The sequence below is a fragment of the Lissotriton vulgaris genome, chromosome 3_1, assembly GCF_964263255.1.
Source record: "Lissotriton vulgaris chromosome 3_1, aLisVul1.2, whole genome shotgun sequence".
Lineage (NCBI taxonomy): Eukaryota > Metazoa > Chordata > Amphibia > Caudata > Salamandridae > Lissotriton > Lissotriton vulgaris.
This window is the reverse complement of record NC_141689.1, coordinates 1,074,518,085-1,074,545,224: the sequence shown is the minus strand read 5'-3', so window position 1 is coordinate 1,074,545,224 and position 27,140 is coordinate 1,074,518,085. Positions and strand designations below refer to the sequence as shown.

At 47.4% G+C, this 27,140-nt stretch overlaps 1 protein-coding gene across 2 annotated transcripts in view; it reads right to left on the bottom strand.

Annotated features, from left to right (window-relative positions):
- Nucleotides 1–27,140, bottom strand: part of JAK2 (Janus kinase 2) — a 1,290,985-nt gene that overhangs the window by 93,299 nt on the left and 1,170,546 nt on the right. For both annotated transcript variants that reach the window (XM_086961493.1, XM_086961492.1), the window contains 2 exons: nucleotides 26,803–26,992; nucleotides 15,443–15,567 (listed from right to left, as the gene is read on the bottom strand). In XM_086961493.1, coding sequence (XP_086817619.1) covers nucleotides 15,443–15,567; nucleotides 26,803–26,992 — 315 coding nt within the window. The remainder of the gene's footprint in view (nucleotides 1–15,442; nucleotides 15,568–26,802; nucleotides 26,993–27,140) is intronic.

Sequence of the window (27,140 nt, the reverse complement as noted above, 5' to 3'; positions counted from 1 at the left end):
TGATCTAGCCTAATGAACACAACAGCTGAGAGTTGCTGCCAAATCCCTGAGGATTCCTGCATTTGACAGAAAATGTACAGGGGCTACTGAAAGGACCTCACAGCTGTTATGAAAAAAACTATCAATGAATTGGAGGCAATAAGCCAAAATCGCATATAGATAGCTACTCATAATTAGTTGAAGCAAATATCTGCTTTCAAACAAGAGGAATGTCAAGGACCCTCCATTGGATGTTTGGGTGAGATATGAACAAAGTGTGCTCCGGTGGTGGGTGCCAACTTTAATTTTCACATGCTGGCAGCTGTATCAATAGGCCCCAAGACAAATATCAAGAACAACAATAAGTTGATCAAAAAAGGTCCATCCTTAGCTTTGAGGAGCTTGGGGGGAGTTACCGCATGGCTCAAGGGGAATTGTTCCACTATTTGCAGATCAGACAAGCCCTTCTGGCGGTTTTCACAGACCTTAAAGACATACCAGAGTTGCCGTTAGAGGACCGGTTGTTACATGGACCCCTACATTCAAAGGCCCTATACCTAACCTATAAAAAATTATGTAATAACCTGCCAGACACCTTCGGGAAACTTAGAGAGAAGTGGCAAAGCGACATAGGACTCATTGAGGAGGAGGACTAGAGAGAGGCCCTGATGTCCCCTCGAGAGGCGTCTATTACCCTCCGCTTCCAACTGATCCAACTTAGGATCCTACATCAGTCCTATATGACCGGGGTCGTCCTGGCCAAAATAGGTGCTAGGGCGGATGCACTTTGTCATAGGGGATGCAAACAAATGGCCACTTTTTATAATATGATCTGGGACTGCCCTGCTGTGAAACCAACATGGGAGGGAGTCACAACCAAACTTCAAACTGCACTGGGGAAACAGTTAGTTCTTACACCTCAGATGGACTTACTTAACATATGGGAAGCTACAGACCTCACGGAGAATGAGCAACAGATGGCAACACTAGGATTTACCTTAGTTAAACGAGAGATAGAACAACATTGGGGGGCTGCAGATGCACCCTCTGTCTGGGTATGGGTGAAGGAGTTGGATAGGTGTATGGTGGCAGAGAAGGAAGAGTTCATAACTTGTGGCTCCCCCAAAAAGTGGGATAAGAAATGGAAGGCATGGAATGTGCACCGGGGAAATATATATATATCGCCAGTGGTGGAATTGGAAATGAGATGAAATTCATTATCTCCTACCTATGTATACTGTGAGCGACAAATACGTTAACAAAGAAGGTACAATGTATGTTGGTATTGTCGAAATTCCAATAAAAAGTTTATTAAAAAAAAATAAAAAAAAGAAGAACAATAATAAGGCTTTTTCCTTCCCCTCACTTAATGATTCCTGACTGAAATCATGAAGGAAATATGAAATACATTCACACATTTCGCTATAGCATCAGACCAAGATGAATCAAGGATGGGGTCCAGTTAAAGATTGTGCTATTTTAATGACAGAGTACTTAAGAAAAAAAAGTTACTAATCTCCAGTAACAATCTTTCTGGTGTAAACTCGATCTACCTGCATATTCATGACATTTGGAATTTTTGCAGGTGTCAGTCTGGATTGGGAATCTTTATATTAGCTCTGCTGTTCTGGGGAGGAGGGGGAGGGGGGTCATGACTTCCTTCTATGTTAGTTGCACTGTGGAAGTAATGACAATGGTGCCATAGAGCCATATAGAGCCATCAGTGTGCCCTGACATCAGTTCCTCACCCGTGTTTCTGAGCCCTTCCAGGACAGACTAGGACAATACCTGATTGAACATGGATTTGGAGTGCATGGAACTAAGAGGACAAGTTACTTAACTTCCGTAACGCCTTATCTGGTAGAGACATAACCTAGCCACAGATTCCTTACCTTAGAATATCCCATGCGTCATGCTGGATCCAGATGATTTTTACTCTAGCAATACCGTTGTACGCTGGTAGCTGGCGTCGGTCGGCTCTGCATAGTGGTAGCATCTGCGTCGGAAGGGACGTCTGCATCACCTATACAGGTGCCACCTTGGTGCACTGCTGTCAGTTACTTTTCATGATTTCCACACCAGGAGAGCAGAGCCGTGAAGTGCCCGGACAGTGGTGTGTTTAAAACAACTAGGGCCCTCAAAGTGATCAGCCCTAACTCTAAAAACCTGTTTGCAGTGCAGGGTGGGTGGGTAGGTCGTCAAGGAATCTGCGGCTAGATTATGTCTCTAACAGAAAAGACGTTACCGAAGGTAAGTAACTTGTCCATCTGAAAAAGACATCTAGCCACAGATTTCTTACCTTAGAATAGATACCCAAGCAATTCCATATCCAGAGGAGGGACTGTGGACAAGTTTAGACCAGGAAGTCCAGCAGGACAGTGCAGCCAAAAAGCCATCCCTGCAGACTTGACTGTCCATGCAGTAGTGCTTAGTGAATCTGTGCAGTGACTCCCATGTTGCTGCCTTACAAATGTCCAGGACTGGAACACCACGTTGCAACTCTGTGGGCGCAGCCTTAGCTCTGGTGGAATGAGCTTTTAAGCCTTCAGGAGACTGTTTCTTGGCCAGAGTGTAGAAAATTTTGATGCAGAGGACAACCCATCACGAGGTAGTCCTCTTCTGCACCGCACAACCTTTCTTTGATCCAATGTACCCCACAAAGAGTTGGTTGCCCACACAAAGTACAGTCAAGGTAGAACGACAACACTCTTTTTGTTTCCAGTTGGTGGATATGCTACTCCTATTTAGAGGGGTGCGGAGGCGATTAGAAAGTGGGCAAGGTGACTGACTGCCCCAAGTGGAACGGTTTTACCGTTTTTGGTACGAAAGAGGCCGTAGTGGGAAGCACCAACGTTTCAGGGAAGATGGTTAGGTAAGGACGCTTGAATGACAGAGCCTGCAATCCGATCACCCTTTTGGCAGAAGTTATTGCCACCAAAAAGGCTGTTTTGATGGAAAGCAGCCAGAGGGAGGCAGTTGTGCAGAAGTTTGAACGTAGCGCACATCAGGAAGGTGAGAACCAAATTAAGGTCTCACTGAGGCATGATGAATGGAGCAGGGGCGAACATATGTACAAGCCCCTTAAGAAAACCTGTTTACAATAGGGGATTTAAATAAAGAGGGTTGGTCTGGCAGCCTCAAGAAGGCAGACAAGGCCAAAAGGTACCCTTTCAGCTCTGCTGGACAATGGTCAAAATAAAGAGAGAGACTTGAGAGAGTGAAGCAGATGAGGGTCAATAGACCTTTCTGTAAAACATTTTACAAATTTCTGCCATTTTGGCAGGTGTACACGCTCTTGGCAGTCAACTGCTGCCGCTCATTCAGTAGAGTTGACAGGTTTGGGTAGAGGACCCTCCCCTGATCCTGTGACAGAAGATCCTCCCCAAGGGGCAGCCTGATCTGAGATTGATGCTCAGTTGGAGAAGCACGGATACCGGACTCCCAATGCCCAGTCCGGAGCCACAAGAATTACTTGGGCCCGGTTGCACCTGATCTTCTTGAGCACTTTGGACAGAAGTGGTATTGGCAGAAAGGCGTACCAAAGGCCTGAGCTCCACTCAAGACAAAAAGCGTTGTTGAGTTAGTACCACAGTGGGAACTCCAGCATGCAAAACTGCTGGCATTGCACATTCTCGGCAGAGGTGAACAGATCTAACCAAGGCTCTTTCCACTTCTGAAAGAGACTGTTCACTACCTTCCGGATAGAGACGCTATTTGTAATCTGCTAGGCATGGACGGCTGGGTTTGTCTGCCCTAGTGTTCAGAGAACCTGCCAGGAGTTGAAATACCAGGTATATGCCCTTCTGTTCCAAGCCATATCTAGAGATGCAGGGCCTCATGTTAAAGGGTCCAGGACCCCGCCCCACCCAGTTTGTTGCAGTGCCACATGGCAGTGGTGTTGTCCTTGAACATTGGAACCAGCTTTCCCTTGATAGAAGGGAAAAAAGTTTTCAATGGCAATCAAATCACTCGAAGCTCCAGCAAATTGATGTGGAGTCCGAATTCCGTATTCCCCTGAAGATGGCCGTCCCATCTAGAGTGACGCATCTGTCACTACTGTTTGATCTGGTTAAGGCAGGGAGAGGGACCTGCCCCTGACCCATTTGCGGTTGGTCAGCTACCACTGCAAATCCCCTGCAGTTCGCTCCGAGATCTGGACCACGTCAGAGATTCCTCTGATGCTGCACCCACTGGAACTTTGGTCCCACTGCAGAGCTTGCGTTCACCACCTTACATGTGTCACTAGCAGGATGCAGGAGGCTATGAGGCCCAGCAGCCTCAGAGTTATTCTCTCTGAAATCCAGGATAGAGGCTAAAACATCGGTATGTGTGACCTCAGCACATTGAAAGTGAACCTCATTGAAAGCAGGAGATGCACTGTAGTGTGGAGGAGGGATAAGACAGTCTGGGGTGAGCTCGTTCAACAACCAGTTGTAGAGCTAGGGGAAGACTGGCACCCCTGATCTGCGCAGATGAGCTGTGACCACTGCCATCACCTTTGTAAACACCCGAGGGGCGCTGGTAAGGCCAAAGGGGAGCACTGAGAACTGAAAGTGCTCATGGCCTACTGTGAATGGCAGGTAGTGCCGATGGGCAGGCAGGATGGGAATGTAAAACTAGGCATCCTGCACGTCCAACGCTACCATCCAATTTCTGGGCTCTAGGGCCGACAAGACCTGAGCCAGAGTGTGCATTTTGAACTTCTCCTTCTTGAGGAAGTAGTTGATGGCTTACAGATCTAGAATAGGACAAAGGCCCTTGTCCTTTTTCGGGACCAGAAAGTAGTGGGAATAGTAACCAAAGCCTATTTCTGGCACCGGAACCCTCTCTATGTCTCCTTTGGTCAAGAGAGTCCTGACTTCCTCCTGAAGTAAGTTCAAGTGGTCCTCCATCAGTCGGCCATAAATCTGAGGCATGGAGGGAGGGGTAGTTTTGCAGTAGTTGCAAGTAGCCCCTGCAGACTATCTGAAGAACCCACTTGTCCGATGTGATATTTTGCCAGTGGTAGAGGTGATGGCTGATCCTGCCACCAACCAGCTGCCCATGATCTTGAAGGGCTGGACTAGGAAGGTTTAGAGGCTGCAGTGGGAGGATTGGACTGACTGGACCTCTGGCTGTCTGACCCATGGGGTCAAAGGAGCCGCTCCCACGGCCCCGCAGAGGTTGCTGAACTTGTGCGGTCTTGTGGGAGGCAAATGGCTGGATAAACTGAAAGTCCCTTCCATAGCCACGAAAGGGGCGAAAAGCAGCTGGGTGGGCACTGAAAGGGCCCAAGGACTTGGCTGTAGTCCATGAGTACTTAAAGCGCTCCAGGGCCATGCCTGCCTGGTCTCCAAAGGGACGGGTGCCATCAAAAGGCATGGCCATAAGGGAAGCCTGGACATCCCCAGAAAAGCCAGAAGGTCTGAGCCGGACATGGCGTCGAACGGCCACCGTTGATGACATTATTCTGCCCAGTGAGTCAGTGGTGTCAAGCCCACAACGAATGGTAAACTTTGCCGCATCTCTCCCATCTGATACCACTTGGGAGAGGATGGCCTGGGCCTCCTCTGGGACCTGTCGCAGCACCTATGCAACTGTTTCCCACAAGAAGTGGGCTTAATGGCCTAACAGGCATGCAGTGTTTATCAACCATAATGCAAGGCTAGCGGAAGAAAAATATTTCTGTCCCAACTATCCAGCCTCTTGGATTCCCTGTCCAGAAGTGTGGAGGGAAACGCACCATGTGAGGTAGAGGCATGCACCCCCAAACTCTCGGGGGAATGGTGGTTGGTGAAGAATTTCAGCTTGCCCAGTGCAATGGGGTGACTGCGGGCAACTGTCCTATTCACAGCGGCCCCGTGTTGAGTTTGGACCGGATTCCTAGAAGGACATCAGTCAAGGCTTTGTTGAAAGGCAAGAGGGGTTCTGAGAAGGAGACATCCGGTTGCTGGACATCTGTCAAGATGTTTGTCTTGACTTCCACCAAAAGGAGCTGAAGGTCCAGGACCTCAGCTGTGCTTCTCACCGCCACAGCATATGAAACTCCCTCCTCCATATCTCAAGAATCAAAAGAGGGAGGGAGAAGTTCAAGTTTCACTCAACTTCCCTTAAATCAGAGGTCTTCAAACTTTTTGATGCCGAGACCCCCTTGTAAAACCTTTTTAGGCATAAGGACCACCTTCCGTCAAAAAATTCTAGAAACTGGTACTCCTCATCATCAACTTTTGACAACCATAAATGCGCCTGTTAGACCTCATCACATCCCTCCATCATTCATCCACCCACACTTTCACACATCCATCCATCAACCCTTTCATCCTTCCATCCATCCACCCTTTCCTCCTTCCATCCATACATCCATCCTTTACCCATCCACCCTTCCTTCCATCCACCCATCCTTCATCCACCCACCTTCTCACACATCCATCCTTCATCCATGCAACCTTTTATCCATTCATACATCCATCCACCCTTTCATCTTCCCATCTTTCATCCACCCACCCTTTCATCCTCCCATCCATACATCCATCCTTTACCTATCCACTCTTTCATCCATCCACCCACCCTTTCATCCATCCATCTACCCATCATTCATCCCCCCACCTTTTCACACATCCATCATTCATCCATCCACCCTTTCATCCATCCATCCTTCATCTGTCCACCCTTTCATTCTTCCATCCATACATCTATCCTTCACCAATCTATCCTTCATCCATTCACCCTTTCACCCTTCCATCCATACATCCATCATTCATCCATCCACCTTTTCACACATCCATCCATCCATACATCCATCGTCCATCCATCCTTTACCCATCCACCCTTCCTTCCATCCACCCATCATTCATCCACCCACCTTTTCACACATCCATCCATCCATCATTCATCCATGCAACTTTTTATCCATTCATACATCCATCCACCCTTTCATCCTCCCATCCATACATCCATCCTTCATCCATCCACCCTTTCATCCTCCAATCCATACATCCATCCTTCATCCATCCACCCTTTCATCCTCCCATCCATACATCCATCCTTCATCCATCCACCCTTTCATCCTCCAATCCATACATCCATCCTTCATCCATCCACCCTTTCATCCTCCAATCCATACATCCATCCTTCATCCATCCATCCACCCTTTCATCCTCCCATCCATACATCCATCCACCCTTTCATCCATACATCCATCCACCCTTTCATCCATCCACCCATCATTCATCCCCCCCACCTTTTCACACATCCATCCATGCATCATTCATCCATGCAGCCTTTTATCCACCCATCCACCCTTTCATCCACCCATCCATACATACATCCATCCTTCATCCATCCACCCTTTCATCCTCCCATCCATACATACACCCATCCTTCATCCATCCACCCTTTCATCCTCCCTTCCATACATCCATCCTTCATCCATCCACCCTTTCATCCTTCCATCCATACATCCATCATTCATCCATCCACCCTTTCATTCATCCATCCACTCATCATTCATCCACCCACCTTTTCACACATCCATCCATCCTTCAGCCTTTCATCCATCCATCCACCCATCATTCATCCACCCACCTTTTCTGTGCCTCTCTTATGGGGGGGAGGGGGGATCAGTATCTCTCTGCGTCGTCTTCCTTCTTCTTTCCCACTCATGGGAGGGCATCTCTGTGCCTTCCTGCTGGGGGTGGGGGACGTGTCACGGGACCCACAGCTCCAGGTGCGCAACATCCATTGAACTGAAAGGGCTACACTACAGCCACTCCCCCAGCTCGTGTATGTGAGCCCAGCTGTAACAGCTCCAGGGGGACACACACAGTCACACCCAAGAACTTGACAGGTCTTTAAAAGACCTTTTACTTGTTAATGAGGCATTGATGTTTTTCACACCTCGGTGTGAATTAGGCCTCCGCCGCCGTGAGCACCCTCAGCCCAATGCCAGGAACTGCACTCTGCAGAATCAGCGACCCCCTTCCCAGGACTCCACGACCCCCCTGGGGGTCGCGCCCCACAGATTGAAGACCGCTGCCTTAAATGAACATGTAAAATCAAAAGGAGTAGAAGAGTTGTGTTGAGACAGGGGGTGGGGAGGGAAACAGAAACATTATTGTGAGACTCTCATCAGTGTTGTTCAGCCAAAGGCATGTCTCCCGTTGGCGTACTTAGCCACTGATCGTACACCATTGGGTCTTTTCCTCCACCAGGCGGGATTGTCTCTTGAACCTGGTTCTTCCAGAGATAGATGTGAGAGACACCTAATACACCTCTCTTTTCACATCCCACTTTTTTTATTCATACCACTACCTTTGATTTTCTTAATAAAATACGTCTTTTCTAAAGGTAGGACGTATTTTTAAACTTTTTTTCCTCACATGGTGCATCCCATATTGTCCCAGATTCAAGAAATAATCCCTCCTGGTTGAGTAAAAGACCCAATGATGTAATGATCCGTGCCTAAGTATGCAATGGAAGACATGCCTTTGGTGGAACAATACTGTTGAGGTTCTCACAACAATTTAGATGTTGCCCTCCCCAACCCCTGTCTCATCACAACTCCTCCACTTCTTTTGATTTTACATGCTCCTTCTTCCGTAGCCACGGTAGGTGGAGAAAGCAAGCCAGAATCTGGGAAGGCATACAGGCCACTGGCCTCACCCAATTCCTCATACCAGTCCATTTCATGCTCAGGCTGGTCTTGTAAATGAACCAGTGGCCCTTCCCAATCTTCCTCCATTCCTAGGCCCTCAAAATAAGGCTGAAGAATAGACCTGGGACCCTTAGGATGCTGTCTGCATCAGTGGGGTGCCGGCGGCGCCAGAAGTCTCAGAACGGTGGCCAGCATCGGGGAAGGTCGTAGGGGAACAACCGGTGCCTGTCCACATCCGACACCGGATCCACTTGGGTGTAACGGTGCTGGGGCTGCAGCCGCCAGTGAGGAATCCGATGGAGCCTCAGGGGGCCAAAAGACTCGCTGGGAGAGTGAGGTCACCCTAATATGAAGCACATGACGTCATAGAATTGTTCAAACTGGGCAAGGGTCGCTCTGGCTCCTGGAAAGGCAGGAATGCACAGAGCAGACCCAGGGACAGGTTCTGCAGAACAAAACCTAGATCGCCGGGATTCCTCCATCTCATCGGCCAATGGACGGGGAGACGATGAAGCACGCTTCGACTTCTTGTGCTTTTTACGCCACTTACCTGACGGACTCAACGTCGTCAAGTGGGAGGACGAGTACTTAGGACACTTGGAGCGGTGCCCAGACATGCCCCTCAACCAGAAACAAGACCTCCGGGGAGAACAGCGTGAAGTCAGACGTCGGGTTGCAAGCCGCTTTAGGGACCGCTCCCTTAAAGCCTTCGGAACCATGGCCAGGCAGTCGGAGCACGACTTCGAGTTGTGGTCCCTCTCCACGCATCAGAAACAAACTAAGTGTGGATCCGTCACCAACATGGAGTGATGGTAAGCGCCGCACAGTTTGAATCCAGAAGTCTTCTTTGACATCGAGGAAAAAACCTACTCGCCACACTTTTTCTGATAACATTTAGAGAAAAGCCAGTCAAAAAGTGGCAGAAGATATCTTTCGTCACGGATCTGCGCTAGCTGGCATAGAAGGAAAATTACTGATGTCAGCATCCTGTGGACATCCCTTCTGGCGTGGATGATGCCACGCGGAGCCAACTGATGTCAACTAACGGTGCCCAAGGGTATTGCTTGAGAAAAAGACTTCTGGATCCAGCCTGAAGCCTAGGATATTCTAAGGTAAGGAAACTGCGGCTGGAGGTCTCGATCAGATTGGAACATTACTCATTTTTAGAAAGCTATGACCATAATTCAGAACGGGGAGGGGAATGGGCCATTGAGGAATATGCAGGTAGACAGAGTATCCAACAAAAAGACTGTTTCCCAATGTAAGTAACTTTTACTTTTGATGGCTACTTCTACCTGCAGGTTCTTAGCCCCCTGAACAGTTGCCCTAGCAGTATCCTCCTCCTAAGTGGTGGGTCTGGAGGAGTTGTTAAACCTGGAAATCCTGCAAACGATAACCTCTAAAGTGGCCATTCCTTCTCACTTGTAAGTCCAAGCAATAATGCTTTGTGAATGTATGAAGGAAAGCCCATGTCGCAATGCAACAAAAGTATGCCAAGTGATACGCCAGGTGGACTCTGAAGTTTAGGCTTTTGCTCTGGTAGAGTAAGCACGGGCTGCATGTATGACTAGTGAGAAACAGGATACCAGCAAATTTCTAGCAGGAGAAGAACCATCAGAACTAGAGCGCTAGTTCCCCTCAAAACATCAGTAATCATATCCTGAATATCCCAGATCCCCTGAGGGGTAGGAACGGCTCGGAGAGATTTTCCTCCATTAAATCAGATATGGCTCGTGTTCAACACGAGATAGATATCAACAGTACAACTTCAGGATCCATTTTAGATCCTTTTTATAATCAACTACAGATTCTTAAGGGCAGTTTGGCTTCGATTCTAAGCCTTAGGGTTCAACAGAGATGGGAAGCCAGTAAGTTGGCGCACTTCGAATATGGTGAGGGTGCCGGTAAACTACTGGCTTGGAAGACTAAAGTAGATCAGGTCCAGAACAACATTGCATCTATAAAAATCGGAAATATCAATCTTTCTTCTGATGATGAAATAAGGAAAGCATTTAGGGAATTCTTTCAAGAAATATATCAAGAAGACAAAATAATATCGGCCGAGGCGGTCAAGAGCTGGTTGAATAATATTACTATACCCTCTTTCTCTCTTGAACAATCCCAAAACTTAGATAAACCCATTTCAGAGGGCGAAGTGAGATCTGCTATAAAGAGAGGCAAGAAGGGGAAGGCGTCCGGACCCCATGGGCTCCCAGCTGAGATATATAAAATCCTGGACTCAGAGATCGTTCCCTTCCTCACCAAGCTGTTTAACCAAATACTTTTAGAAGGAATGCCCCCTCCTTCATCTTGGGATAACGCCTCTATTACCCTTATTTTAAAACCGGGTAAACCCAAGGAAATGAGTGGGTCGTATAGGCCAATTTCCATTCTGAACGTGGACTATAAAATCTTAACCACAGTCCTATCCTTAAGACTGGCTGATATCGCCCCTTCTGTTCTTCATTCTGATCAAAAGGGGTTTTTGAAGGGCAGACAATTATATGAATTAACTTATGATTTAATTGGTGCCATAGATATCGCAACTACTAAAAATCTCCCATTGGCGGCCCTTACGTTGGACGCAACCAAGGCCTTCGACAGGGTTAACTGGGTGTACCTGTCGGAGGCCTTGGCCAAGTTCGGTGTTAGGGAAAGGTTTCGTAGGGCGATTGGCTTGTTGTATAGTAGTCCATCTGCATCTCTTCTCGTCAATGGTGATCTATCGAGCCCTTTTCACATCACATGGGGAACCCGACAGGGGTGCCCGCTCTCCCCGTTACTTTTTGATTTCTATATTGAGCCTTTTGCGCAATATTTAAGAGAGGAGCCCTCTATCCAACCCTTTTATTATCAAGGCTGGACAAGGAAGGTGGCATTATATGCCGATGATGAGCTTATCCTTACATAACACCTCCATACGGCCTCCCGGCTATCATGAAATTGGCTCATACCTTTGGACAAGTGTCGGGATATGAAATCAACGCAGCCAAAACTGAAATGCTTGTCTGGAATGATGAGAACATTCCAGCAGAATTTCAATCGGGCAGCTCAATGCGATATCTTGGCTTGATGATAGTAAAAGATATTAATAAAATAGTCCAAGTTAATCTGTCTGCAGTTATTAAGGATTGCCGTAAGCTTCTCGTATCATGGTCACACCTGCCTCTTTCATTAATAGGTAGAGCTAATCTTATCAAAATGTCTATTCTTCCAAAAATGTCCTTTTTATTTAACACTATTCCTTTATACTTTGATCCAAAAACCTTAGCCAAGTTTCAATCAAATATATCATCCTTTATTTGGAACAATCATCTTCCACGGATCGCCTGGAAAAAACTAAGACGGCGTCGTGATAAGTGTGGCTTGGCGGCTCCAGATTTAAAAATCTATGCTTGGGCCTTTCAATTATCTCACTCACGAATGCTGTTGAAGGGTCCCGTAGCTTCAGGTGTGGGTCTTATGTATGCAGCCATGTTGGATGGGGAAATAATTAATTATTCTGGTTTTCTTTTTAAGTTTGGTAACCCAAAGTTCTTTAAGAAAATTAAACTGAAGACTCTACAGGGTCTGGCCAGAACATGGGCAGAAGTCATGAAATCCATAAAAGTAAATTATCTCTGTTTAAAAATTCCGCTGTGGGACTTGCCTGAAAATCCAGCCTGGCTTGAGGACATTCTAGCAACTCCTTTGAGAGAGGCCGGCCTGGAAGTATGGGGTGACCTCTTCTATGAGGGAGATCTACTTCCGTGGAAACATCTGCAAGCTAAGATTGGCCCTAACTTTTCACGCTTTAAATATATACAGATCCATAGCTGGGCTGTTGCCTATAAAGCATCTCCTGCCAATAAGAATAAGTTTAAACTCTGAGGGCATAGTCCATTTATCTCTGAGCTATTAAGCAGCGGTCCAGCAAGGAAAGAAATATTTAAATGGTATAATTTCATTCTGGAGGAGTCAGATGGAGACTTTGTTCTGCCAGAGTCATTATGGGGCTCTGCGCTGGTGGATCAGAACTTACAAAATCTTTGGAAGACTTCGTTCGAACTTCTATGGAACATTGTCAAACCATCCTGGCTTCGCAGAAATCATGTTTTTGTCAGCATAGGGCATACTATTCCCCCCTTAGACTATCTAAGTTTGCAGGAGGCCAGTCAGTATCTTGTACTAAATGTGGTTTGATGGCAGCTTCAGATACACACATGTTTTTTGAATGCCCAGTATTAACTACATTTTGGAAGGATATCAGCAACTCTCTCACAGAATCATTGGGAAGTCCTGTTACCATAGATTTGCCTCTAATAGTATTTGGAGTCCTAGAAGGCGTACAACATACCGCCAGATGTCTAGTCTTTTACGCCATCCTGCTTGCAAGAAGAGAGATCTGCAGAAAGTGGAAAGACCCTTTACCTCCTACTTTTGGAGATTGGAAAAATTCAGTTTTGCAGACTTCGGTTACTGATCTGACCAGACCTGGTAATCACAGTAAAAGGGCCTTTTGGTATCTACTTTCGTGGCTTCATTGACTTATCCGGGGTTTTTTTTTTCCCCCGGGTCCAATGATTGATCTCCAATGGTGCTTCTATATTTGGTACCAATGGAACAGCTGTTAACCGGTTCATGCCCGGTCCCCACCTGGCTGTTAAAAACTACCCCAAGGTTTTGCCACAGTTTGGTAAATCATAGACTCTGTGCCTTTCTGGAATACGGTTGAAAGCTGAGGGATAGTTGGCCTCCGTTAGACTCATATCCCTTCCAGTTTTTTATAAACTGAGACAGTTATTCTACGTTAATTCCTTCCAGTACTTTGTCTACATGGTGGTTATGAGGACAAAAAAAAAGAAAAAAATAATGCTTTGTGAATGTATGAAGGAAAGCCCATGCGCAATGCAACAAAAGTATGCCAAGTGATACCCCAGGTGGACCCTGAAGTTTAGGCTTTTGCTCTGGTAGAGTAAGCACAGGCTGCATGTATGACTAGTGAGAAACAGGATACCAGCAAATTTCAAGCAGGAGAAGAACCATCAGAACTAGAGCGCTAGTTCCACCCAAAACATCAGTAATCATATCCTGAATATCCCAGATCCCCTGAGGGGGAGGAAAGGCTCAGAGAGATTTTGTGTCCAGTACACCTCTGTGAACAGGAGGTGCTGAGAGGCATCTAGGTGCATCTTGGGCAGTTTTGGAAAACCCCAAGTTGAACAACAGTAAAGCTGTGGTGTCCAGGTTGTCTGACATCAGCTATGGCAGGCTCATCTTGAGCAGCGAGGCACCAAGGAGTGGGAACATTAAGTAATTGGTTTGTCTGTTGGACGTACTGTGAGTGCTGCCACTAGCAAACGGGGTAGATTGTGTGGCAGTTTTTTTCCCCATCACATATACACGTTACATTGAAACCAGGCCTGACTGTATGCCAACAAGAGAACACTAATTATTTAGAGTGTGTGCGTCTTTCCAGGCTTACAGCCTATAAAACTAATATTCTGAATGGCATCACTGATAGTTTGCGCGAGACAGACATATTATTTTCAGAGATGTAAGTTCACATAAGTTATGCAAACAAAAAAGAGAACTGAAAGCTGCAGTGCTATATGCAGTTATTAGAGCTGCAAGGCCGCCCCACCTCATATAAATCAGACTTGGAAGGAAATCGAAATGGTTACATCTGCCTGCCTTATGTGTGCTTCTGCAACAGAGTTATTGAAAAGGTGAGGAACCGGCAGGAAAAGGTATTCTGTTGACAGGCTCAGAGGTTGATGAGCCATGGAATTTGCACTGTGTAAGGTAGCCAGCATTACAAAAGATTAAGATAAAGACACAACTTACTTTGTATTTTTGAGAATATTTTTGTTTCATAATGCTGTACACTGAGGCCTCTAGCAAACCAGAGTAACCAATTTAAGTACAGATGCATGCGAGGAAATACACAAACTCTTGGAAGCTCTGAAGGGGAGGACAGGATCAAGGACAGGGGACTCTGGGGAAGACTGCTTTTCCCTATCACTCATTCACACCGTCATTCAACCTAAATTCAAATGTTTTGCCTTTGCCTCCACCACACAATAGAATGACTTACTTTTTATTCTAAAAAAATTCTAGGCTGATGTCCTTGTTGAACAAACCAGGCAAAGTCTGTGGAGCCAGGCCTCTGACTGAAGGTATGTTGGCCTTTGCATAGGTCTGTTAGAGGGATATAAGAAGTGTAGTAAGGACTCCTGAGGGCCACAAGGGTGAGTCTGAGGGCGCAGAAACAGGATGATGGGAAACTCTACTGGTGCTCCATAGAGGAACTTCCAAACCACATGGAGGGACCTAATCTGGGCAAAAGAGCAAGAAGGCTCTCCCTTACTTATCATGAAAACCTGCTAGTAACCAGTTAACAATTCAAGGTAAGGTCGACCAAGGTCTTAAGGAAAGTTAATGGTATAATGTGGATGGACAGAATACCCTCAGAACTAGCTGTGGCCAGTAGAACAGAAGAGGACTACTTCTTGGTTTTCTTTTGCCGCTCAGGGACATTCTGCCTCTCTCCACATCATGGTTCTTATAACATAGACACTCAAGGACAAAAACCGGCCACCAAAGAACTGTTAAAGTGTCATGAATTTGGTGTCAAATGAGTTCTTGGATTTGTGGTTGTGTTAGTACTGCTGACAACTGAGACATATCAAAATCTAGCTCAGAAAGACCTGTTTTTTAGAGATTTGAAGGTGCTCAAGGGGACTCGTACAGTACACCTTTCATACTTGACTTGGACACAAATGCATGTAAGCGCTCCCTAAAACACAAATCGTAAGCACATAACTGACAAAAAGACAATATTTATATTACCTTGCAAATCTGGGAGGCATATTGTAGAAGCTTTTTGAAGTCAAGTCTCTCTTTGTGTTTTTGCAGATAATCTCGTAAACTCCCATATGGTAGGTATTCCATAATTAATTTAAGATTTCTGCGACCTAACAGTGCATACAAAATAAAACATTTATACATTTGCAACTACAAAATAACTTTTTATAAAAACAAAGGAAATACCTTTTAAATATGAATAGGCATACTGACTGAACGTAGCACAGTGCTTTATGAGAAGCACTGCAAGTGCAATTGTTCTTGCAGCTAAATAAAGCATAGCCTTAAAAAGACATTAGACAACAAACAAATTCCCTTTGGAAGACTGAAGAGTAGACTACTTATAGAGAAGAAAGACAACTTTTGAAGAGAATTTTCACATCCTTTTATTTTTAAAGTAAACTGTCTGGTTTGTTTATTTAGAAGACATTTGTGAATGTTTTGGGTCGAAGTATATTTGAAAATGTGAGTGAATGAGCAGAACAAGTGGCCTCTTGTTTTTCAACATAGACCAATGTGGGAACCTGTGTACGCAAAAGTGAGAGGATTTTAGAAAATGTGTGCTTTTGTACCGTCCCACAGATTGGATGAGAAGACCAATTACAAGTCTAGTGAGGGAGAAAGTTCTATACATTTAAGACAAGGATCAGAAAGAGCAGCATATTTGAGACAAGGATGAAGGAAATAATGTTTTAAGGTAAAAATAATTTCCTTTGTGCCAGCATTAATAGAGTAGATTGACAAAGTGGTTGTGCACATGGCTGAGTTGCTGCATATAGATTCTTGAATGTTTAATTCCAAAGAGTACAGGGAGATCAATACGTGATAGAAAGTACTTCAACATATGTGCATGTTGATCCTTGTGGCCCTTCCAGGAAAGCTAAGGTCTACAATATTTTCAGGGACAGACTGAGCACTAATAACATAAATGCAGGCTGTACTAAATTCATATGATATAATTAGGCTTTCCTGTTTTCAGTTTCTATTTTTGGTAAATTCTGGTGGTGTTTTTTCAGTGTTTTCCAGTGATTTCCATACCTCCAGAAACAGTGCTTTTCAGTGTTTACTCATTTTTGCGCCATAAAAAACAACTGAAACGGTGTTTTGCCGGTGTTTATGGAACGCTTTGCTTTTATGATTGCTTTTTCAATTTTTCCTCAGAAATTGTATACTGCTCTACATTTCAGAAGCTCAATAAAGTCATGAAATACTTTCCATTGTCCTTTGATTCTGCAGCTCAGATTTAACAAGCATTTGCAATGCAATAGGTCTTGCATTTATGTGAGTTTAAGCTATTGGCATTGTAAATGACAAAGCCTTTTATTTATGTTTTAAAAACAAAAATAAAAGGCATTATTTTATGGAGTGTATGTATGTGGTGTGCTGTGGAAATATGTGGGTTGGATTGGATGAGTTAGTTGTGTAATTGTGTGGAGTGGAACTGTCTGGTGTGTAGTTGATTTTTGGATTGGAATTATGTGGATACTAATTATCTGGAATTGAACGTATTGTAATTATGTGGAGTGGGATTCTGTGTTTGAGTGCAAATATGTGGAATGGTGTTTTGGGTTGTGGTTGGTATGTAGTGGAGTTTAATGACGTGGTGTGCTGTTGATGGCTGCCTTCTATTGTACAGAGAAGCCTATAAATATTTATAAAATTACATAATACATGATGTAAACAGCTAAACATTATTGCACTTAGTAAAGATATGCTCTTCCCACCTTAATAAAACAAAGAACTCTTCTGACTGTAATAAAACAAAGAACTTTGTTGTGTGTCTTTTTTGATAGAACTTTGCACAGAATGCCTATTACTTAGCGAGTCACGTAGCGCCGCTGGAAAGGAAGTTCCATGTACCAGCTCAACACTTTAAAAACAATGTTTTGTAGCATACCGCCATACTCAGTACCAATGTACTGCACTTTGAGATCTTACATGTGCCACCAGTGCACTGCAGTTAGACGTGTTATAGGTGCCATTGCGCACTGCACTCTGATATGTCACATGAACAGCCAGTGCACTGCAGTCAGATGTTATAGGCACCACTGTGCAGATTGTTCTGCTTTCATATCACACGCACCAACAACCAGAGATAATGTGATTGCTGCCCTAATTTTAGTTAATGTGACCCCCTCCTTCTGTCCTACAATCTCAGGTATTCCAGTGCAACCCTACGCTACGGACAAGTGCAGCTGGGGAGATGCGCCCAACTGTTAGTGCAGTTACTGCCTCTAAGTGCTGATTCACTAGAATGGCTGCCCTTCAGACAATCCCAGTACTGTCTTTATCAACACTTCCCACTGTCTGGCGCCGGTAACACTGGCCTGTGTTTGAAGGACTGCATTCATTTCCCTAAAAATGAACTCAGCAATTTTTGGGAGGGTGGGCCTGCATGTTTGACCTCTGGGGATACTCCTTGCTGTGATAATAAGCGGTGTGCCCCCTGCCGTCCTTGGGGGGACTTTTATCTGGCTTCAAAATGATTCAGGTGGAAATATGTTATTGTTTTCTCCTTTTGTTGTCCTTCAGTTAAAAAACGATGTTGCATTAAACAAAGGGAAGGAACTGTAAAGGAAGACTATAGCTGGGCTCTGCACGTATCGGCTTTCATTCTGGTAAAAAATTTGAATAGATTAAAATAAGTGTGCTAGTGTCGCCTGGACATTTTAAACCAGGTGTATGACCCTCAATTACCATGGTGAGTAAACAGCAACGGAGCTGGGGAGAGTTCCAGACACTCGGCGGCTGTGACAAGACCCCTTTAAAGGACGCGCAGCTTTGCTTCTGACACCATTGACACGTTTGCTCTCTCTTCACGCCCCTGCTCCTGGCTGCGAAAAGAGAAGTTGCTGTTTCTGTAGCTCCTTTGTCACACTCTGCCCGCACTGAATGAGGGCTCGTATTTTCAAAAACACCTGACTCCACTGCGCGCACACAACTCTCATGCACCTATAAGGCACCTGTACACACATAACTCGCCTGCACACACATAACGACTGCATACCTCACTCCGCCCCCTCATACACACTCTTGGCTCCTCTCCTGCACAGACCTGACTACCTTGCACACACCACGCTCTCCTGCAAAAACCTCATTCCCTTACACACAGTAATTTCACAGTAGTCACTTTAATCCCAGGCACACAACTCACGCTTAACACGGCGCCTCTGTACACAAAGCACTGCGTTAGATATCGCTTATTCCGCTTCACACTCAACGCATCTCACCCCTTTTCACACACCTCACTCCCCTTCACACACCTCACTCCCCAGCAAACACCCCATTCTCCTTCTTCCTCAAACTCACTCACACATCTCAACCCTGCTAACACTTCACTCGTTTGTAAATATCTCAGTCCCCTGTGCACACCTCACTCCTCTGCATTACATACCACACACACACTTACACATGCAATGGTGAGCACAGAAGCAAAATATACAGATTGCTACAGTTATCCTCCTTGTGCTGGCGGAGCGGGTTTGCACAGAGCCGCCCGCCCGAGCGCACACAGTAATGCTCCAGCAAAGCCCCATCTAGGTCTGCAATAAACCAGGCAGCAGAATCAACCCCATTCTTTGACAGACCCCCGTCCTGCCTCCGAGAGGATAGAGCTCTGCCCACAGACCGGCACCAGTCCCTGCTCTCCGCAGACCTGGACGGGAAAACGAAGAAGTCAGAAGATAGCAAGGGAGCTACTCTGACTGTGCCGAGCGCCCAGACAGACTCGAGGGGGATAGAAAAACTAGAAGGGTTACTGAAGACCGCACTGTGCCCACGCACTGCCAGCTCAGCAGGACCGAGGTGAATAAATATTATCCGAGCCTTGTGCACAGCCATAACAAACTCGATTGCTGGGAAAAGAAATGGTTACTTGTGGACCCATGACCCAGCCACTGCCATTAACGTCATGCTCTGGGCCATTCACACCTCGGCTCCCTGTGTGCAGAAGCATTGTTTTCTCCAGACACCTCCGCGCCAGGCAACCACAGGCAGGCCAATGAATGTTTGTGATGCTTTGGCTCCATCAAGTGGCCAAGTGCCGCAACAACTACGAAAATACTGCGAAAATCAGTGACACTCGGTTTAAACCAGGTCAGCTGATTTTCATCCGGGAGGGTATTATCGAGTACATTCGGTTTAAACCGAATTCCGAACAGCCTAGATATAATGATTAAATAATATACAATGAAATATGGAGCAAGGCCTTCCAAGGCCTTTCTTTCTAGGCTGGAAAACATGAGTGAGCTTGACCGTACACTGGCACAGTTGGTCAAACATAGCAGAACCGAATCAATTACCAAAGAAGCATTAAAGTACGAGTTACTTACCTTTGGTAATGATGTATCTGGTAGAGACGTTGTCTAGCCGCAGATTCCTTAATTTAGAATTATCCCCAGGCGTCAGACTGAATCGGAATTTTTTTGCAGCAGCACCTCTGCGCGCTGGGGGTCGGCGCCACACGACCCCGCCCTGACGTCGTCCACGAATGTGACGTCAGTGAGGTAATTTAAGTCCCTCCAGGAGCGATGATGTCAGCTTTATTAGGAGAAACATTTTTCACGACACAACGCGTAGTCACCAACAAAACTGTAAAAGTATGGGAACAGTGTGCGAAGGAGGAAAAATCCGCAAAACAAAGAAATCGGATGGTGCATAACATCATATAGGACAGTGTCCGACACTGTATACCAAAAAACCAAGAAGTAAGGCAGAGCACCGCTCTGAAATAGAACCCCGCAAAGCGAAGCGTAGACCCTCCCCAGAGGCTGAGTAACAAGGGAAGAATGTCCTGATAGACACAGGAAGGCTGCCATTACAACGCAGATCTGTGCCAGCCAACAAGGGCGGAGCACAGGAAGAACAACAATCCACTGTGAGGTAACATTACAAGGAATGGGGAATTCCCCTGTAAAGATCAAAGGGCCGAGGCACAGCCCAATAGATCCCAAAAGATGCGACTGCAGAGGAGACAAGAAACCTTAAACCGATGGAGGAGGCCGGAGGGAGGGAGGGAAAAGAACAGGAGAAGCCCCCACACTGGAAGGACCAGAGTGGAGGAATGCAGAGAAAGGGAAAAATGAATCTCCTGTTGAAGGCAAAAGTGAAAAGCACCGCTCTACAGGAAGAGAAGCCACCCAGAGGGAGGCAGCAGCAGAAGGCAAAGTCTGAGAGGGTCACTCCAACTTGAGCACGCTGGATGAAGATCAGTGCCAACTGAAAGGAGGCAAGATGGACAACCCCGCCTGGAAAGCTCCTTGCAGAAGGGGGTGGATGGGTGGGAGTTAAGGAATCTGCGGCTAGACAACTTCTCCACCAGATACATCGTTACCGAAGGTAAGTAACTCGTACATCTGATAGAGACATTTAGATGCAGATTCCTTAACTTAGAATAGATACCACAGCCATACCCCAAGGTGGAGGTGAGTCTGCGACAGAACAACAGAAAGTGCCCGAGAGCACTGAGCTGGCAACAGGGTGACGGACTACGGGTAAAGCTGTGGCGCGCAGCCAATCAGCAGACCAAGCAGCTTGGAAGAGCAAAGGACAATGGGAGGCAAAGGTACCACAAGACGACAAGAAGGGCACAAGACCTCACCCATGTGAATATAGGATGGAATAACGGCACTAAGCCACAATCCCACAACGGAAGAGAGAGTTCAAAATGAGGGAAGGAAGAAGAACTACTCCCAGAGCCCAATGGGTGCTAAGGTGTCACCAACCAACACCCAGAGGACAACATTTTTTTTTTTTTTGGAAAACCTTTATTTTAGCATTCAGTAGAAATACAAGCATGGGCCTACAACCGCGGGGGCCGGCCGCTAGTCAAATTAAATCATCGATATCACATTACGACACAGCTCATCAGCCGACAACCCAAAGGTCCGGCAGCGATTCAGAATAAAACTTGTATTGGAATGCATAACTGGATTGCAGGACAAGATAGAGGTTTCATTTTATATTATATAAGAGAGGATCAGGTGCCGTACAGTCGAACAGGAGAATGCGGGGGGCAGGGTAAAAAACAGGATATACATATAATGACCACTATAATGGAGATTTGTCGCCAGAGCATATAGGTCGGTACAAAAGAACACACAATATACATTTCCATGTTGCGCCAATACTCGAGGCCTGCCCGCCCATAAATCAGGATGTCATAAAAGCAAAAGCACGAAATACAAGCATACGATAAGAATCCGAATGGTTCGTAGCTATACTGACCCTACGAGAAAAGAGAGAAAAAGAGAGAAAGGCCATAGAAAATAAAAAAGGCAAAATAACCGTCCCCATCCCCCCTCCAACCCCCCTCCCTGCACCCCTGCAATGGCTAGAGCCTAACCCCACCAGCAGCGTGCCTGTCGCCCCTAATAACTAAAACCCCAAAGGAGGGAAAAGAGAACGGAGGAGGGCATATGAATGTGGGCTCCCAGCCCCTTTAGACCCCACGCCTGAAACTGCCACCCCCTATCACTAACAGACAACCTTATGACAGCAGTGTAGAGTAGTTAGAGGGTACCGTGAGACACCGCCCAGCCTCTTAGAGCAAACAGTTGCAGGTCCAACACTTGTAAAAGCCATGCCAACCCATCCCGATCCAGCTGATCTTAACCTTGGCCCTTCCGAACAAAAACACAAACCCCCTGCAGCGAGACCCAAAGGCACACAAAGAGGCAATATAGGAGAAAAGAGTCTGCAGAAATCAGCCCATGGCTACCAGCAGGCAGTGAGTCCTCAGGAACTGTAGATGCAGACGAACTCTCCTGCAGAGATGAACAGTCCCAACGTGTCTTGAACAGGAGTCGTAGCGCCACCAGGAAGGGAGAAGATGACCACAAATTAGATGGAAAGTCACAAACAAAAGTCTCCGGGAGGGAAACGCCTGACGATATCTCCAAAGCCGGTAGTGGTGGAATGTTCAGCAATATCATGACATCTCGGGAACACCGGCGACCAGGACACCATCTGATAGTTCCAGTACTCGTTTCCTCACGGGGTTCTCGCACGGAGACAAAATGGCCACGTTTGGAATGGCTGCAGAATCCCGTTTCAACAATAAGGCCGGGCCCGGTTCCACCAGGAGCATTTCAGATAGGAGAGTTCAAAATGTGCTCATCAAAGTATCAACATGTGAGCGGAATGCCCAAAGTTCTGCCAGTATTGACCTCAGCGATGGCTCATGCGACGTTCGGTCCATATTCTCGTGCTCGATAGCAATCTCTATCACCTCCCCGGGAGAGCCCGGCATCCTCGGGGGGTGGGGGGGACAGACAGGATCTTGAACGTGCAGGTGCGAAGGGCGACCAGTCTTTGTTCGCAACCACGGTCCACCCAGTTAAGGCCGCAGGCCGGTAACCCCGAACCACCGAGCCCCGGAGGGAGCAAACCGGGTCCGCAGGACGGGGGCCCCCACCCGCAGCAAGCAGCACGCAGACTCAATCTTCCATCGATGCTGAGCAATGACAACGATCGCAACCAAATTCGGGCTGAAACAAAGCATCCACTCCGGTCGACCGGGCCCAGCCCGAGTCTCCTGGCCGATGTTGTTGCACTACAGCCCGGCTGTGAAAGTACTCCAGGCCCCGGCTTCACCGCTGGAGCAAGGCGCAAACTTAAACTCGATGTAACTCCGTCAAACAAGCCGATAAAGGTTTCCGGATTCACCATCGGAGTGCGGGACAGTTCATGCACACAGAGGCTAGGCGTTAAATCAGGATATCATGCAGGATATCGCGGCGGGTTACGAAGGTCGACGGAGCCGGGAGCCTAAGCAGCCATCTTGCTTGCTGACGTAGCTCCTCCCCAAAGGACAACATTGAGTGACATAACCAGAGTCTACCCCACGGGCCTACGCAAGGGAGGCCAGATAGGCAGCAGCCAGGAAGCGGAGGACAAGAGGCAGGGACTGAGCAATGTCCCAGAAGCGCAAGCGTGAAACACAAGACACGCCAAGTGCAATACTCAGTCACAAGAAAGTGACCGGCGCGGACATCAACAAGCTGAAGCACTCTGAGGCGGACCACAACCAGAAACATGCACGTAGCAGACAGCTTCGGAGACAAAGCAAATGGAGTGACTAATACGATTAGGGGACTGCCCAACAAGGCAAAGTAAAGGACAAGGGGACACACCCAAAGGGAGACAGAATTGCAGGGCGAGCACCCGGGCCGAACCCAGAATATGAACTGTCCCGTAGGCACACCAGACACAGAGAAGGGTGACACCTGAAGAAAAAAAAGACACATCCGAAGGGTGTGTCCTCCAAGGCACCAAAGGTACCGCTAGGGACCATAAATCAGTGCACGCAGAGCTGTGGAGAATAATCTCAGATCTCCAGAACCACCACCTCCGACTGGGAGGAGAAAAGCACCCCCACAGAAGAGAGGGTCTGTTTAGCACATGAACGGGACAGACAAGACCTCCCAAGAAGAAGAGCAGCCAGAAGAGGAGGCTCACCCCAGGAAGCGGTAACATGGGAACCCTTGTTGCCCAAGGCACCAAAGGTCACATAAAATGAGAAAAAGAAAAACTGATCCTCAACTAACGGGTATATAGGACCAGACCTTGCAGAAGCAAAGAAAGGCGTATAAAAGGGATACCCAGTGGTAATCATAATGCAGGTATATATAGAACGGGCGAGCCACAAGACCAACGCAGTTTAGGGCGCTATAGCAGGAACCCGCCAACGTCTCAAGGGACAATGGATGAAGAACATTTAGTAACAAGTAAAAAACCTCTAGAAGGAGTATGAGACACACACAGGCCGCAATCAGGGCGGAACCTGCGGCCTGTGGGAGACAGTACCAGACACAAACACTCTGTGGAACACCGCCACAGCCGGCTGTGAGCCCAATAACGCACAGCCCAACTTGTGGACGCTGAATGAAAGTTGCAAAAGGAAGGAGGGGTTACCACCCTAGGGAAGGATGACCCGAGACCTGCCAAGTACAAGCCTATGGGGGGGAACGAAAGCCCCCAAGGAGGCGTTGAACCGCTGGCTCGGCGTGGATATTAAACAAAAGGAAAGGCAGGTCAACAAGGAACTCCTGAATATTCTCCGGGAAGACTCCATCCTGCAACCGAGCATGGCAGCGTAGGGCAACTGAACCGGCCATAGCCCAGCCTAAGGAGTCTGAGGAATCCAGGGCTGGCCGGATAGCAAATTCTGCCAGGTCATGTCCGTCACGGATATGATGGAGGAGGTCAGCACGAGCACCCTCAGTGGTTGATGAGAGAAGAGACTGGGTAGAGTCCAAAGGGCAGAAGTAGCCCGAGCCAACAAACACACTGTATTGAGGGAGCGAAGAGCCACGCTACTGGAGGCGAAAATATTACGACTCCAGCCATCTAGACTCCTGGGAGGGAGGAAGCCACAGCGGAGGCAAAAAAGGAAAGGCAGCTTGCCGAACGAGCCCCTGAACCTCAGGATGAACAAGCAAGCAAACCGGATCGTTCGGGGCCGAGCGGTAGCGGTGCATGACGGAACGAGCCAGCGGATCACCCGACGCCGGCCGAGCCCAGGTCCCCAGAAGGGCATCATAAAGGGAGGCTTTGAAAGGCAGAAGCGACTCTACATTCCCCGAACCGTGGTAGAGAACATCCAACAGAGGGTCAACGGGCAGGGGAACTGAAGGGGGCTGCATATGCAGAATGTCAGGGGCCATGGAGGGAACAGTAACTCATCCGTGGGTGAGGGCTGTAAGCTGAGCCGCCCACTCCAAGTGGATTGTCCTAATAATTGTCCTAATAAAGAAGGAGCAGACCAATGTCCAAAGGGAGGAAGCCCCATGGACGAATGAGGGTCCTGAAGGAGCTCTTGAGGAGGTGGAGAATCCACCGGAGCCACAAACTCCAAAGAGGGGGAGAGGCAAGGACGGATCCTGCGTCGACGGACGTCGGGGTGACGCCGAACTTTCTCCGGAGAGGATTTGATGATCTGGCGGCGACCTCCCAGAGAGGAGTCGACGACCTTGTGTTGAGGTGGCGCCGGGGCGTCCTCGGCTGGCACCGACTCTGCCTCGTCTGGCACTGACTCGGCCCCAACCACAACAGGCTCCGGTTCCGAAGTAAGGAACGGAGCCGGGGAGGCAAGTCTATGGCACCGGCTCAGCCGCTGAAAAGGCAGCCGCCTGTCCGGAGGGCTGAGGTGGACTCATAGACGAGGTGCGAGTATCAGCGACCACCTGCAACGACACATGGAGCCCCACTGGACTATGTGACACGTTAGGGGTGCTATGGGTCGAAGAGGGGGGACACAGCAGGCCACGCCCTGATGACGCCATACCTCCATCACCTGAGGCAAGGTGCTCAGTCTGCGCCGGGGGCGAGTGCACCGGAAACCCCGCACGCAGCGGGGGGTCTGAGGACACCCCAGGGAGAGGAGAGGACCCAAGTCAGGCCTGCAGGGCCGCAGCATAAGCCGCCATCTGAGTCCGAGTCCATCCGTGCAAGGAAATGGCAGATAGGTGAGGGCAGACCCTCGGCGCGCATGTCCAGAGAAGTCCAGGACCTAGTGCCCCCTACAACAGGAGGAAGTGAGGTCAATGATCTTGGCAACAGGCGCCAGGACTTACCAGGGATGGGCGAGAAACACATACGGGAACAAGACGGCGATCAACGTCGCAAACGGAAACCTCTGCTACCAGGACCTGCCGCCACAGAGGAGGCCGGGGGCCGTGACGACTCCGACTGGTACAGGCGAGCCAACAGTAGCTTCATTCGGCGCTCCCGCCGGGACTTCAGCAAGATTTGTTGGCAGGTGTTGCAATCCGTCAAGTCGTGGTGTTCGCCCAGGAATCAGATGCAGATAATGTGTGGGTCTTTGCTGCGAACAGGAGGCACACGTCTTAAAGCCCGAAGGCATTGCACACTGTTCCAGAAGCAAAGGGTCAAAAGGGACCTGAAAACAGGGCAGAGGAACAGCTTACTCCGGATCCGCGTTGCACGCAGAAAAGAAGGAAACTAACGTCAGCGCGCCGGGAGGGACTTATAAGACCTCGCTGATGTCACATTCATGGACGACGTCAGGGCGGGGTCGCGTTGCGCTGTCCCCCGGCGCGCAAAGGTGCTGCAAAAAAAAAAATCCAGATCCAGTCTGATGCCTGGGGATAATTCTAGGTTTAGGAATCTGAGGCTAGATGTCTCTATCAGATTCTTTAAAAAAAGAAAATAATAAGGATTACAGGGTTGCCTAAGATGAGACAGTAAATATTTGTAGTGTGTCTTTCTCACAAAGACCCCCATAAAGGAAGTACAATCTGAAAGGATCAAGCCGATTTATATAAAATCATGCGCATTTTTGTTTATATTTTAAATACATGAATCAGTTGTACAGATCGCCATACCTGCACTGTAGCACACTCCCTTGTATTTTACAATGTTCTCATGCTGTAACGATTTAAGGATCTCAATTTCTCTTTCAAAGTCTCGCAGGTATTCTTCTGTGCTGTGCTGCAGCTTCTTCACAGCCACAACTTCACCAGTGTTGTCTTGCTGAGGGTCATACCTGCACATTTCAACACTGCCAAAATTACCCTGAAAAATAGAAAAACATCAGTAATGGCTCTATAAAACGTTTGCAGAAAAGTTGGAAAGAAAAATAAATCCCTAGATTAATGCATCATCTTTTTTGTTTATTCCCAAAACACTATTAAAATTGTTACTATTCATTTTATTTGATGAG